This window comes from Notamacropus eugenii, chromosome 7 (genome assembly GCF_028372415.1).
Source record: "Notamacropus eugenii isolate mMacEug1 chromosome 7, mMacEug1.pri_v2, whole genome shotgun sequence".
NCBI classification, from domain to species: Eukaryota; Metazoa; Chordata; class Mammalia; order Diprotodontia; family Macropodidae; genus Notamacropus; species Notamacropus eugenii.
In genome coordinates, this window is record NC_092878.1 from 56,886,178 (window position 1) to 56,902,158 (window position 15,981).

At 41.0% G+C, this 15,981-nt stretch overlaps 1 protein-coding gene across 8 annotated transcripts in view; it reads right to left on the reverse strand.

Moving 5' to 3' along the window:
- Window positions 1-907: 907 nt before the first annotated feature.
- The window catches only part of ABCD4 (ATP binding cassette subfamily D member 4), a 31,936-nt gene continuing 16,862 nt past the window's right edge, over window positions 908-15,981 (reverse strand). For 6 of the 8 annotated variants that reach the window (XM_072624013.1, XM_072624018.1, XM_072624012.1 and 3 more), the window contains 12 exons: window positions 15,851-15,945; window positions 15,523-15,644; window positions 14,962-15,053; window positions 12,280-12,369; window positions 11,668-11,867; window positions 10,631-10,722; window positions 9,385-9,421; window positions 8,059-8,108; window positions 7,358-7,410; window positions 6,682-6,758; window positions 2,621-2,736; window positions 908-2,393 (listed from right to left, as the gene is read on the reverse strand). In XM_072624013.1, coding sequence (XP_072480114.1) covers window positions 2,325-2,393; window positions 2,621-2,736; window positions 6,682-6,758; window positions 7,358-7,410; window positions 8,059-8,108; window positions 9,385-9,421; window positions 10,631-10,722; window positions 11,668-11,867; window positions 12,280-12,369; window positions 14,962-15,053; window positions 15,523-15,644; window positions 15,851-15,945 — 1,093 coding nt within the window. In that variant the 3' untranslated portion in view covers window positions 908-2,324. Of the gene's footprint in view, window positions 2,394-2,620; window positions 2,737-6,681; window positions 6,759-7,357; window positions 7,411-8,058; window positions 8,109-8,247; window positions 8,302-9,118; window positions 9,188-9,384; window positions 9,422-10,630; window positions 10,723-11,667; window positions 11,868-12,279; window positions 12,370-14,961; window positions 15,054-15,522; window positions 15,645-15,850; window positions 15,946-15,981 lie in introns of those variants that run through there. The other 2 variants (XR_011970433.1, XM_072624014.1) reach the window with 2 other exon arrangements.

Genomic DNA, 15,981 nt, shown 5'->3' on the forward strand with positions numbered 1-15,981 from the left:
TGGTCAAGAACTGAAAATTGAGGGAATGCTCCTCAACTGGGGAACGGCTGAACAATTTGTGGTATATGAATGTAATGGAATACTATTGTGCTATAAAAAATGATAAGCAGGAGGACTTCAGAAAAAGCTGGAAAGATTTACATGAACTGATGCAAAATGAATTGAGCAGAACCAGGGGAACATTGTACACAGTAATAGCAACAATGTGCTATGACCAACTATGAATGACTTAGTCCTTCTCAGCGGTACAGTGATCTGAGACAACACCAAAAGATTCATGATGGAAAACACTATCCACATCCAGAGAAAGAACTACGGAGTCTTAATGCAGATCAAACTATACGATTTTTACTTTGGGTTTTTTTTTTTGTATTTTTTCCCTTCTGTTCTGTTTCTTCTTTCACAACATGGCTAAGGTGGAAATACCTTTAATGTGATTGGACATGTAACCTGTATCAGATTGCTTGCTGTCTTGGGGAGAAAAATCTAGAACTCAAAATCTTATAAAAATTGAATGTGGAAAACTATCTTTATATGTAATTGGAAAAAAATCAAGTACTTCTTACCAAAATAAAGAAGCTATTGAAATAGTTCAAGCAATGTAAAGGAAGCAAAAGAATGTTTGGAAGGCATGTGATTCTGGATCAATGAAATGACAACCTACCTTTTGGCAGAGAGGTAAAGAACTGTGGTTTCAGAATAAGATTTTCAAATGCAACAAAGTATGGATTTAATTTGCTTGGTTATACTTATTTATCATATGAGATTGGAGAGGGGAACAAGTGGTGCAGGGAGGGACGGATAAAGATAAAAAAAAAACAGATTGTTAATGAAATATTTAAAAATATGCAGAAGAGATCGGATGGAAGTTCAGAAGAGGGACACAGACAAGCAAGGTACACTCATATAAAATTTAATATACATTTAATATATTATTAGTTAAAAGAAATAGTCATATATATGTAATGGCGATTCACAGTTTCATACATACAACCTCTTTGTCTTATTTTTGACGTATGTCAGGTCCATAATAAAAAAACTGTCCCAGCAATATATGATTAAAATCTGAATGGAGTTAAGAGTCTGGGTGAGCAAAGAGAAAGGGAAATTTCTAATCTTTCAATTCATGTGTAAAACACACTAAGTTAAAATCAGAAATTACCTGCCTTGTGACCAAATAATGCGGCACTACTCAGCTTCTTTCTTTTGGTCTCTGCTGACCGCCAGAGGAAATGGATGCCTAGAAGGCAGGAGTATTCCCAGACCACTACCACTCATAATTCCCATCAAAATGAGTGTAATTTCTAACCCAGGGCCTAAGGGACCTTAGGACTGTAGTTCCCAAGTAATAAAAGGGCACAAAAAAGCCACTACTCTCTCCCACAAAAAGTCCTACTTTTATTGTTCATTTAAGGCTGACTATGAAAAATCTGAAGAAAACTGGCTAAGAAAGTTCTTAGGCTTGGAATTTTACACTTTAAAACAATTATATGAATAACTTAAAAAAAACTAGTTGAAATTTTAAGTGGTTATGAGATTAAAGTAAAGAGTTAAAGATTTAACATTTAAACCTTTTATGAAGTCTTCACCTAGTTAGTTCCCATTTCTGAACTCTAGTGTTCTGGGAAGCTTAGACAGTGTTGCAGTGCTTGGAATCCAGGTCTGGAATCAGGAAGACCAGAGTTCAAATCCAGCCTCAGACTTCTACTAGCTATATGACCCTGGGTAAGTCCCTTAAACCTCCATTTTTCAGTTTCTTCAACTGTAAAACAAGATAACAATAGCACCTACCTCACAGGTTTATTGGGAGGATCAAATGAGATAATAGTTGTAAAAAGCACCTAGTACAGTGCCTGGCACATAGTAGGTACTATATAAATGTTTATTCCTTCCCTTTCTTTCCCTCCCCCCATCTAATCCAGTCCTTTCGTTTTACAGATGAGAAATCTGAGGCCTAGTCAGAGCTAGGACTGGAAGCAAGTGGCCAATTCAGTGCTCTTTGAGTACCAGTATTTGAAAATTTGAAAGTGGTTTCTTTAGCAAACATGATCTCAGGTACTTGTATAGCTAAGTATTTCAAGGGTATAGGTACATCCTGGCTGAGGATGGAGCATCTCCCCCTAAAAGGCACTGGAGGTAGGGACTGAGCACTAAATAAAGATTCTGCCAAAGTTAAGACAGCAGCAACAGACACTTCCAATCCACAGGAAGTCTGCTCAAGGGCTTAGTCCTATCTTACTCAATCAGTTCTCCTGGTCACTTCTGGATAAACAACCTGTCTGGGGCTTGGCTCCTTCCTGAAGTTGCCCAACTCCTTGGAGGCTTCATTCTTCTTTGGTGAGGGTCAATGACCATTTTCCTCCTTCACAAAGTTTCAAAACTGAAGAATGGAACTATGAAAAAACAGACACCACCACCATAGCACAGAGACCAGATTTGAGAATGCTGGCGGTATGACATCAGGCTTCTGCCCTGTCCAGCGGCCCTATCTGGCCACCCCTTCCTCCCACTCCATTGCTCTTGGCTTCCTATTCTTCATGCTTCCCTCCCCACATTCAAGCTGTGGACACAGAAGCCTGGTCAGTACAAGGTCCTGGTACAGAGGATCCTGACCTCTCACCTTTTCTAGATTTTGTCGATGTCCCACGCTGATGAGCGTCATGCCCAGTTGCTGGCAGATTCGGTACAGCTCACTCTCCACCTCTTCAGTCAGAGCACTTGTGGCTTCATCCAACACTAAGGGGAAATGAGAAGAACTCAAGAATTCAAGACTACAATTCTTCTCTTATACCAAAGGCTAAATGATGCAGCAGCTTGAGCCCTGGTGCTACAGTCAAGAAGACTTGAGTTCAAACCCGAACTTAATCACTTACTAGTTGCGTACCCCTGGACAAGTTACCTAGCCTCTGTTTGCCTTAGTTTCCTCCACTGCAAAATGGGGATAATAACAGCATCGATCTCAGAGGGCTGTTGTGAGGATCAAACGAAGTAACATTTGTGAAGTGTTCATCACAGAGGAAGCCCCAGGAGAACACTGTACACAATAACACTGTGTGAGTATCAGCCATGACAGACTTGGCCCTTCTCAGCATGTTTCCCGCCCACTATCCATGTCAAAGGTGGGCAATCATAGCTAGTATGAATAACAACAATAATATAATGAACTAATTATATTCATTGCTTTAAGGTCTGCAGAAGCCACAAGCTACTTTACATAACAGGGAAACTTTCTTGATCAGTGGCAACTCAATTTTATAACAGTACTTCATCCGTATGAGATTTAAGAGATGTACATGGCATGTTTACTTTCGCTACGTGGCTTGATACTCTCCTTTGATCCTCACAACAATCCCCATTTTGCAGATGATGAAACTGAGGCAGGCAGAGGTCTACTAACTTCCCCTGGATCACAAAGCTATAGTGGTCTGAGGGAGAACTTTAACTGAGTCTTCCTGACTTTAGGTCCAGGGCCTGATCCACTAATGACAGATAATAGCTATCATTTACACACTGCTTTAAGATTCGCAAATCAATTTACAAATATTCTGTCACTTTATCCTCACAATCACGTTAGGAAGCAGAGGGCTACTATTATTGTCCCCATTTTACAGGTGAGGAAACCGAGATAAACAGGGATAAGTGACTTGCCCTGGGTCACGCTGAGAGTAAATGTCTGAGGCCAGATTTTAACTCAGGTCTTCCTGACTCCATGGCCAGTGCCCTATCCTACCTGACCACCTAGTTGCCTCTCAGACAATTCTGAGAGAGGCTACAAGCTGCTTAAAATAATAGGGAAACTTCTTTCTTTAACTGGTAGCAGCTCAGTTTTCTAACAGTAAAAATAACTCATCCCCACAGGACTTAAGAAACAGACATGCTGTGCTGTCTTTTGCAACATGGCTAATGTGAAAATGTTTCATATGACTTCACATGTATAACTGGTATCACACTGCTCGCTTTCTCAAGGTGTGGGGGAAGGAAAAAGAGAATTTGGAATTCAAAATTTAAAAAAAGAGTATTAATTTTTTAATGTAATCAGGAAATATTTCATGAAGCAAATAAAAACATTTTTTTAAAAGAGAGACACACTTATATGAACCAAGGAAAAGTAAGCAGAGCCAGAAAAACAACCTAGGAAATGACTACAACAGTATACATGGAAAGAACCAGCCACCACCAAAGAGATTGAATGTTCTGAAGTTAAAAATTGTAAGCTTAGCTCTAAAGAAGAAATACAAGAAAATGCCTCCACTGGCTTTTCTGCAAACATGAAGGGTTGAGGAGGCTTCATGAATGTGGCATACTGCATCATAATACCAGATTTATTTTTGGATTGTTTTTCTGGACTTTTATTTCTCTTCCTTTCTTCCTTGTTTAAAAAAATGTTTTTGTTATAAGGGATGACTTTCCAGAAGAAGGGAAAAGAGAGATACAAGGAAAAATCTAGGCAATATCCAAACAACAGATAGCAATAAAAATGCATTTCTAAAAATGTACAGGACTTAGAAGTTTACAAGGCCCTCTCCTCAAGGATTCCGAAAAGCATGGGAAGGCTTTCATGAAGCCTGAAGTAACAGCAATGACACACAGTGCTTCCTGTACACCTGTTCTCTCATTTGATCCTCTGGGAGACGGATGCTCTTGTTATCTTCGGTTCATCTCGGGGAAGCCGAAGCTGAGACCTGCCCCGGGCTGCACAGCTGGCCAGCATCTGAGACCCAGTCTGAACTCTGGCCGGCCTGACAGCGCAGCACTCCTGCCACTAAGCTACCTAGTTAGCTACAGTAAGCAGAACCGAGACAACAAAATACGAAATGACTACAAAATGTAAATGGAATGAGCAAAAGAAAGATGCGACCGAATGCTGTTTGACTGTAACGGCCAAGCTTAGCTCTGTAGGAGAAAAGATTAATATCCTCCCTTTCCCTCTTTGCCAAGGTGGGGGATTATGTGTGTGCAAACATCTTATATCCTATCAGACTCAACTGAAAGGTCAGATTTGCTGGACTGTTTTCTTCTCTTTTTTATTAATGGTGCAAAGGATAGTCACTGGGTTGGAAATGGGAGGTGGAATATATTTATATGTTTTTAATATCTTATATATTTTATAAATATAAAATTATATATATTAAATTTTTATAAATGTATTATAGTAAATGTCAGGTATATAATGTAATATATATTTATATGGAATATACATTTATTTATGTCTATGTGGAATGTAAGTATATTTAATATATGATATAAAACACCTATATATCTAAATATCTACATAGAACCAAAATCTATAAATATCTATATAACATTTCTAGATAAACATATATTATGTATTGGTAGAAAATACTTATATGGAATATATAAGTATATTTCACATATTTAATATATAATAAAGCAAGGTAGCAATACATTTAAAAAAACTCACTTTCCTTAAAACACCCCTGTGAGGTAAATGACATAAGAATTATATTATATGGAGAGATGGCAGGATCACCTGCACCATGTTTTAATGAAGGATATGGCTCCTCTCTGGGTTTCTTTCCTATTTCCCAGTTCCCTTATCACTGAAAGATGTCATCTAATCTCATGTACCCAGGATCAAGTGCTATTTGGCCAGTCCCGTTTCTGGTAGAATGGAGGATAACAATTCCAGGAGGAAAAAGTTTAGAATAAGGGAAGCTGACAGGCCTGCTTCACTGGAGGGAGTGTCAATGGAACCTTTAGTTGTCTCTCATAACTCTAAGACTAACCCACTCACTGCATCACCTATCCCAGGATGCAGGGCCTTATGGAAAGGATAAAGATGAATATTCATCTTTAGAGTTAATAAATAAACAACAACATATTACATATTGAGTTAATAAATAACACATTACATCATCAAGTTAAGTAAATAATGTTTATATACACTATATTACATAATATAAGCATTAATGAAATGAAATTGCAAATACAATAATGAATAACTTCAAAACAACCTGCAAACAAAAAATATATTGGATATTTGTGCTTGATGAAAAAGGAAATAGAAATGTTAATACAGGTTGAGGTCAGTGACAAAAGACCAGGAATCAGGGTCATTTCTAGGCATCCTTTAGCCAGTTATCAAATGATATTATACTCTGAAGGCCTCTTAAGAGCCTCAAGGTCAAGCACTGGAACACCACAATCCAAAGTTATCCTATGCCAAAGGATTCTGATTATGCCATCGCCTGGCACTTGGACCTTGGATGAGCCCTTTAATCTCTCTTTTGACAGCTTCGTCATCCATAGAACGTGAGGGTTCGACCTCATGATTTTTCTAAGGTTTCTCTTCAAGTTTTAAAATTCTGATGCTAAAATTCTCCATTTGTCATACCCTTTGTATTGTTCCAATGGGCATGTCCAACTGCCCTCCTCAGATGTAGCAGTCTGGAATAAAAACCCTTGCCCACTTTAAGGGTCTGACACTCCACTCCCTGGCTCCAGCTGTCACCAGCAGTACATAGATGACAAGACTGAGTTTATAGAGTGTTCTGAGCCCCTCTAAGAATGTAAAATACTATGTGTTACTTCTCATCCTCTGAAGGTGAGAGGGATGAGGTGAAATGCTGTTTCCTACCACAGGATATGTATCATACTCAAGGACACAAACACACACAACTACACAATCTGATGCCACTTCTGCTGTGGGTTATTTCTTACCTGCATATTTAGGTTGCAAATAGAAGAGCCGGGCAAAAGCCAGTCTTTGCATCTCTCCTGGGGATAAAACATCATACCTGGGGAGCAGAAAGATGGGGAGCAGAGCATATAGGGTTAAAGGGGAAAAACCAAACACTTTCTTTTCTTTATTAGAGGCATCCAAGAGATGACTTCAGAGATTGCTCCAGTGGTCACATTTTTGGAAAAGAGCCCATTCCCCACCTTGAATGAAACCTGGGTGTTAAGTAGACCCAGAAATTCCAGGCACACCTGTCCTAATGTTAAAAACTAGTTCCAAAAAACTTGAAGTTAGATGAGATGTGGACACACCTGGATACTTATTTTCATAGGAATGATGCTGTAAATGATCAGTTAGCCAAATGATAAAAGAGGGGAATCTCATGATATCAAAGTGATGTGTGACTATAATGTACACACAATTTTATTGTAAAATTACATTCTTTGAGGAAATAGCATGTTGTGTAGGCCTACATAGAAGTTAATAGCCTGAAGGTAATTGCCCCATCCTAATCTGGCAGAATTCAGGAACATTTTAACAGTTTTTAAATCCTGGGTACTACATGCTCTTTAATTAGGAAACTCCTCAGAGGTGGTATCTGTGATAATGATTCATGTTTGTAAAGGACCTAAGTTTTTTTTTTTAATTCATCCTTACCAGTTCCAGTCTACCTGTTGGTCCAGTCCCCCCGTCCTTGCCACCAGACTCGACTGAAACACAGCAAGATGGGAAGATGTCAGTAAACAGTGCTTAGCACTTGGCATACAGTAAATGCTTACTAAATTCCTGATGACTGACTAAACAAGTCCACCATTAACTATCACCTATCCTATCAGTGTTCTTATCTCTAATTTTCCCTCCAGAAACAGATGCCCACTTGGAAATCTCAGCTGCCCAAATCCCTGCTTTCACCGTAGACACATAGAACATGACCAATCATGTTGTAAAGGGAGTAGGGTTATGCTCCTATGGCTCTGGGACCCAGAAGCAATAATCTTCCATGTAGACACTATTCACTGGGAGGCCTTTAGGTGGCAGTGTACAGATATGAACCTGGATTCAGGAAGACCTAGGTTGAAATCTGGCCTTAGACATCTGCCAGCTGTGTGACCCCTGGGCAAGTCACTTAATTTCCCTCTGCCTCAGTTTCCTTATCTGCCAAACAGGGATAATAATAACAATCCCTCCTTCACAGAGTTGTGAAGCTCAAATGAGATAGCCTACGTAAAGCACCTTGCAAACTTTAAGAACCGACGTAAATGCTAGCTACTATGGTCACTACTACTGTTCTGGACCTTCTCAGAGAAGACAAAAATGGCCTGGAGCTGACTCTCATAGGAATTCCTGGAGTGACTCACCAGGCCAGCTAATTTCAAGAACCTCATGATTCTCTCGTCATCAGCAGAACCTAGAAAATAGATTTCCCCTCAAGTTAAAGGCATCGAGGTGACAAAGTAGGGCAGCTAGATGGTATGGTGGATAGAGGGTTGGGCCTGGAGTTAGGAAGATTCATCCTCCTTAGTTCAAATCCAGCCTCAGACACTTACTAGCTGTGTGACTCTGGACAAGTCACTTAACCCCGTTTGCCTTAGTTTCCTCATCTGTAAAATAAGCTGGAGAAGGGAATAGCAAACCATTCCAGTATCTTTGCCAAGAAAACCCCAAATGGAGTCATGAAGAATCAGACATGACTGAAAAATGACTGAACAGAGAGAATGAACTGACAGAGAGAACAGAGAAGACAGAGTCCAAGACTTATAGTTGGGAAGACCTGAGTTGGAATCCAGCTTTAGACACTTAGCAGTTGTGTGCCTCAGGACAAGTCACTCAACCTCTCCACACCTTAGTTTCCTCTCATGTTCTTGTTCAGTTGTGTACGACTCTTCGTGACCCCATTTGGGGTTTTCTTGGCAAAGATAATGCAGTGGTTTGCCATTTCCTTCTCAAGCTCATTTTATAGATAAGGAAACTGAGGTCAAGAGGGTTAAGTGACTTGCCCAGGGTCACACACCTAGGAAGTGTCTGAGGCCAGATTTGAACTCAGGAAGATGAGTCTTCCTGACTCCAGGCCTGGTGCTCTGTGCGCTATAGCACCACCAAGCTGCCCTTCCTCATCTGTAGAATGGGGTAATGATGGCAACTACCTCACAAAGTTGTTGTGAGGATCAAATGAGATAATATATGTAAATCATCTTGCAAACCTTAAAGTGTTTTATAAATGTGAGCTATTATTATTAGCTATTATCTAAGCTTGTGCTGGGCAGACTTGGAGTAGGAAAGGTCTGCGTAGGACTCAAGACAGATTGAGACACTCAGTATGGCAGAAACCCTGCTCTGACCTGAATGTAGAAACTACATAAAGCACTTTGTGAACCTTAAAGCACTATCTAAAGGCAAGCTGTTATTATTGTTACCAACATTGTCATCCGTTGGTAAGAGTCAGGAGAAGGATAACTGTTCCATGCCTTGTGAGTGGGAACCTCTGTCCTGGAAGGGAAGGTCAGAGTCAGGGGAGGCCAAGAAGTGTATCACAATAAACAGGGAAGAGCAGAAAGGAACCCCAACTTCAACCAACACCCTGACTGGTGACTCCATTACAAAAGACAAATGTGAGACACCAGGAGGAGGTAGGATGGAGAAGAAAGATGGAGAAAAGTTGATGTGATATGTCATCTTCGGCTTACCTGACACTGGGTAGACTTCTTTCAAAGGGTAAATTACCTGAAAAAACAAAATCATGTTTTACGTACACAGGAGGAGAACTCTAATTCCCAGGGGAAGTGGACAGAATCTCAGAGTCAGAAGGGACCTTTGAAGTTATCTAGTCAAACCAAAAGGTGTTTTTGTTTTGTCACTTTCCAGCTGTGTCCAACTCTCTGTGACCCCATTTGGGGTTTTCTTGGCAAAGATACTGCAGTGGCTTGCCATTTCCTTCTCCAGCTCATTTTAGAGATGAGGAAAATGCGGCAAACAAGGTTAAGTGACTTACCCAGGGTCATACAGCTAGTGTCTGAAGCCAAATTGGAACTCAGGAAGATGAGTCTGACTCCAGGCCTGGCATTCTGTCCACCACGACTTAGCTGCCCATGTATAGAAATCTCTACCACAAGCGTGGGTGAGTGGGAAGGAACCACTGGATTTGAAGTTAGAATACATCTGCGACACTGGGCAAGTCATTTAATCAATTTAGGCCACAGTTTCTTCATAAGTAAAATGAGTTGTTTGGACTAGGTGACCTCTAAATTGATGAGAAGGGAACAGCCAGCCTTTGATTAAAGACCTCTAGGTGAAGGGGGACCCACTATTCCCAAGGCAGTCCATTTTACTCCAGGACAGCACCAAGAAAGTTTGAAAATCTTGTCTTACAGCAAGCCTTACCAGTTCATCACAGGAATAGTTTAAAAAGTGTCCAGGCCTTGAAGTCAGAAAGACTTGACAGTACCTGGCCACCTACAACCATATCATTTAATTTCTCTGAATCAGTATCCTTATTTGTAAAAAATGGAGATTATAATACCCGTAGCACTTACCACATACAGCTATTACGAAGCATAAATGAGATGGCACAGGTAAAGCACTTCTCAGTCTTTAGAACACTATATCTGCATCAACTACTTGTTACTATTGTGTTTTTTCCTTAGCTCCAGGGCAGAGAGAGATAGACTGAAAGTCCTTTAAGGGTAGGGACCATGCATCATACTTTATATTCCACTCAGCATCCAATAACAGTGAACACTTGGTAGATACCTAACAAACGTGTGTCAAATGAAAATTGAATGAAATTTCCCAAGAAGCCCACGGGTCCTGAAAGGTAGAATCATGGAAATATTCCACCAACCAGCTTCCTGTGGTCTGAATCTCCCCTGATATGGCCACCAACTTCCCCAATGAGATAGGGGTAGGGAATAGGAGAGTATTAGCAAGACTGACCTGCTCACGCAAGGTCCCATCTGTGAAGAAAGGTCTCTGTGGCAGAAACAGCACTCCATGAGGACCAAAGTATGTCAGCATCTGTACAGTACCTGCAAGGGCCCCAAAGAGACACCCTTATCACCACTTTCAGACCCAAAGAAAAGACTGGGTCTCAAATCTGTGTGCTGATTTAGCAGAGAGATGAGTCATAGAGTTTCTGAGGTTCTTGTTCTAAGTGGGACAAAAACCACTTTCTAGGAAAACAATAAATGCTGGACAAGATATGGGGAAGCTGGATTAATTGTTGGTGGAATTGTGAACTGATCCAACCATTCTGGAGAGCAACTTGGAACTATGCACAAAGGGCTATAAAAATGTGCATGCCCTTTGGACCACCAATGCCACTTCTAGGTCTGTATCCCAAAGAGATCATACAAATGGGAACAGGATCCACATATACCAAAATATTTATAGCAACTCTTTTTGTGGCAGTAAAGAACTGGATATGGTATATGAAAGTGATGGAATGCTGTTGTGCTATAAGAAATGATGAGCAGGCAGCCTTCAGAAAAACCTGGAAAGATTTATATGAACTGATGCTGAGTGAAATGAGCAGAACCAGTAAGGGTCACAACATGCAGTGACCAACGTTGATTAGACTTGGCTCTTCTCAGCAATGCAAGGATCTAAGACAACCACAAAAGACTCAGGATGGAAAATGCATCCACATCCAGAGAAAGAACTATGGAGTCTGAATGTAGATCGAAGCTTTTATTTGCTCTTTTTTTTCTTCTTTCTCATGGCTTTTTCCATTGGTTCTTGTTCTTCTTTACAACATGACTAATGTGAACACAGGTTTAATAGGAAAATGAAACAACAAAAAAACTAAGCCACCTGCTCTTTTGCCTTTCTCCCATCTCTTCGGTCTTCCTATTCCCTAGTCTCCTTAACATGAAGCATTTGGGGACCCAGTATTAGTATTACCTGATGGGCAGCCTAGCCCCTTCCCACCTTCAAGTCACAGAATTTGAGTTGCAAAAAGGCTCAGTCCTCACCGTGCATGCTCTCCCACAAGCCAGCCAGGACCCTGAGCAGGGAGGTCTTGCCAGTGCCCGTGTTCCCTGTGATCAGTAGGCTCTGCCCCTCAGAAACTCTCAGGCTTAGATCCTTGATCAGAGGCTTGTCAGAGAAAGGGACTGAAATGGAGACCCGGTCCAGGAGAAAGGCTGTGTCTGTTACCTTTGATCCTGAGGCCCTGAAGTCAAACACAGGGAGAAGGAAGGAAAGAAACAATGACACCAGCCTCCCATGAGGCAGCTGCAGTTTCGCGGCCACTGCCCCTCATTAACTGACATTTAATCCACATTACTCTTTTCAGGGCTTCCCAGTCTCACTATTGGGAGTACTGGAAGGGGATTGTTAGGTTCCCCCAGAAACCAGTGAGGTGTGCCATGTTAGCCCCCATGAGTTCTTTGGGGAGTAGTTGAGGGACCTTTCAATGTGAGGAAGACAATTCTCCCTGAGGACCAGCACTTCAGCAAGCACATATCTGAGATGTAGCTGACTCTGTGGCCTGGAGGTCACTCTATTCTAAAGCGTCATATACAGCATTTATAAATGTTTTGGGTAAATCCCCACGAATCTAAGTGCTCATGGCCATTACTCACTCATTAAAATCCCATTCATCTGGATCTTCTGAATCACAATCTCGAAGCCTCAAAGACATGTCCAACAGGGTCTCTTGCAATTCCCCAATTCTAGAAAAGAGAGGAAACCCTGGGGTTCTTTCTGCCTAGAGGGGCCATGAATGAGCTGTGACACCCCTTTTCTCGTGTCACAGACAAGGCTGGCCTGGATCCTCTTCTCTTCTTCCTCTATTCTATTTCATTAGGTGATTTCATCCACTCTCCTGGACGCAATCATCATCTCTAGGTAGACAATTCTCGGATCTGTTTATCCAGCACTAACCTTGATGTGCATCTCCAACTGCCTATCAGACATCTCAAATTGGATGTTCCACAGACACTTTAAACTCAACATGCTCAAAATTGAATTCATAATCTTTTTCCCACAATCCTTCTTTCTATTACTATAGAGGACAACCATCCTCTCAGTCAACATGGGTACCATCTTTGATTCCTTGACTCTCTTACCCCAATATCTAATCTGTAGCTAAGGCCTATTGTTTCCACTTTTTGTATATGTTCCCATCTCTCTTCTGATATTGCCATTATGCTGATTCTCTCATCATCTCACACCTAGACTATTCAAATAGCCTGTTGCTTGGTCTTCCTGCCTCAAGTCTCTCTCCACTACAGCCCATCTTCCACATAGCTATCAAATTAATTTTCCTAAAGTACAGGTCTAACCATGTCACCCCTACTCCATTCAATAAATTCCAGTGACTATTTCTCTCCAGAATCAAATACAAGACCCTTTCCCACCCTTCCAGGCTTCTCACACCTTACTCCTCTGCATATTTTCTGCAATCCAGTGACACTGGCTTCCGTGGTGCTGCTCACACAAGATACTCATCTCCCAACTAGAGGCATTTTCACTATCTGTCTTCCATGCTTGGAATTATCTCCTAGTTTATCTCCATTTCCTGACTTCCCTCAAGTCTGGGCTAAAATTCCACCTTTTTGGTAAGAATTTTTTTCTGATTATGCCTTCCCTCTATTCATTATTTCCAAATTATTTGATATGTAGTTTATTTGTACACAGTTACTTCCATGATGTTCCTGCTCCCCGCCACCTCCATTAAACTATGAGTCCCTTGAGAGCAGGTTCTGTTTTTTGGCTTTCTTTGTACTCTAGGACTTATACTAGTACATAATAGTCCTTAATAAATGACCTATCTATTATGTGCCAACCACTGGGCATACAAAGACAAAAGTACTTTTGGATGCCCTGAAGAAGCTTATATTCTATCAAGGAAGAAATGTACATAGACTCAAACACACATGAAATATGTATGTATATATATCAGACATACACATGCACATATATACATGTGTATGTGTAGATAGATAAACAGATGTGTAACCCTGGGTATGTTTGCCTCAGTTTTCTCATCTATGAGCTGGAGAAGGAAATGGCAAACTACTCCAGGGCTGCTGCCAAGAAAACCCAAAATGGGGTCATGAAGAGTCAGACATGAGTGAAAAATGACTGAACAACAAGAGTGACATGGTCAGATCATTTCCTTTTGTAAAGTTATTCTGATATCGATGTGGAGAATGGATTGGAGAGGGGAGAGACTTAAGGCCAAAAGACCACTTAGGAGGGCCTCATTTAGAGTAGTAGCTGTGTGAATAGAGAGAAGATTGATCTGAGAACTACTGTGTAAGTATATGCAAGATGATTTAATACATAATTAGATATGTAAGTGTGTGTGAGGATAATGGGAGTTATGAACCAAAGTAACCAGACAGCATGTGTCAATAGAAACTGAAGGAGGTTTTGGGGGAAAGATAAAAGGTTCTATCTTGAACATGTTGAATTTGAGATGTCTATGTGAAATCTAATATAAAATGCTCTACAGGGTTGTATCCCAAAGAGATCATACAAATGAGAAAAGGACCCACATGTACAAAAATATTTATAGCAGCTCTTTTTGTGGTGACAAAGAACTGGAAGCTGCCCATCAATTGCAGAATGGCTGAATAAACTGTGGAATATGAATGTAATGGAATACTACCGTGCAATAAGAAATGATGAGCAGGCAGACTTCAGAAAAACCTGGAGAGATTTATATGAATTGATGCTGAGTGAAGTGAGCAGAACCAGGAGAACACTGTACACAATAACAGCCATAGTGTGTGATGACTAACTTTGGCTTTTCTCAGCAATGTAAGGTTCTAAGACAACTCCAAAAGGCTCATGATGGAAAATGCTATCCACATCCAGAGAAAGAATTAGAGTCTGAATGCAGATCAAAGTATACTATTTGCTCCCTTTCTTGTTTTGTTTTGTTTTTTCTTTCTCATGGTTCATTCCATTAGTCATAATTCTTCTATATTACATGACTAATATGAAAATGTTTAATATGAACGTATATGTAGAACCTGTATCAGATGGCACAACGTCTTGGGAAGGCAGGGAGGGAAGACGGGGAGAAAATTTAAAACTCAAAAACTTGTGGCACTGAATGCTGTAAACTAAAAATAAATAAATAAATAAAGATGCTCCATCGGTAGGCACCTGGTGATGAGGGACTAGAACCCTGGGAGTCATCTGCATCATGAAGAGCAAGCCTTTCAGCTCCCTTCTAGGCACACATTTCTTTGGCCTATAGCTCTCTCATTTCTTTCTGGCCCAAGTCAAAAGGAAGCTACACTGAACCTCACCTGTGTGTATAGCCAGCCACATCAGAGAGGGTCTTTGAGAGGTCAATGAGTTGACTGAAGCAACCGATGAGATAAATGGACACAAAGGCATTCTGGGGAAAGTAACAAGAAAAATCTGGTCAGTTCTGGGACAAAGGCCAGTGCTTGACAAATTGTAGGTGCTTAATGAATGCTTGTTAATTGACTGAGTACTGAATCAGCAGGGTGGCCCTGTAACTAGGACGCTTATCCCATGAAGGTCTTGGTGAAATGCCAGGCAGTTTTGCCACAGGTATGACTTGAGGGGACACAAAGCCCACTCCTTCCTCCACTGTCTGCTTCCCTTCATATACAGTTTCTAATCCTCATTTTAGCTCCCTTACACACATACATTTCCTGGGCCCGGGGTTCTCTTCTTTCTTTCTGGGCACCAGACAGACCACCCTCAACAGGTCCCATAATAACCTAAAGCCAAACCATAAAAAAAAAAAGAAAAGAGAGGCTCTGGATGGGACCATGTTCTCCTAGTCACTATATATCCCCTACAAGGGTGGGGGCCCTAGTGGGTCTTTCATAGCTCACCTTGCTAACCAGAGCACTTAGCTCTGCCGGAGTGAAGTCTCCATAGACGCCACTGAAGATGGGGATCGCAATAACCACATAACTCAGGATGCTGCCCAAGTAGTCGAAGGTGTTGATGCCAACTGCGTATTACAGACTGGGTTAAAAAGACTACTACCAATCTCTGGACTTAGTGAGAATGACTCCATTGTACCCAGGACAGAGGCAGAAGCTGATTCCTAACTCTCCTGGAGCCCAACCAAGAAGGAAAACTGTGAAAGGGATAGAACACCCCGTAATGGATGCTGGTGCCCACTGTATCCCAGAAAGCAGGACTCTTTTCACTTACTATATAGCCAAAGTTCCTTGGACATGAGCTCCTTCTGAGTCTTCAGGAGTTTCTGCAGCCTGTAATTCGTCCTCACATGTTCGACATGACCAGCTCTGAAAAAGCAAAGCTGTGATGCATTATGGGTCTCA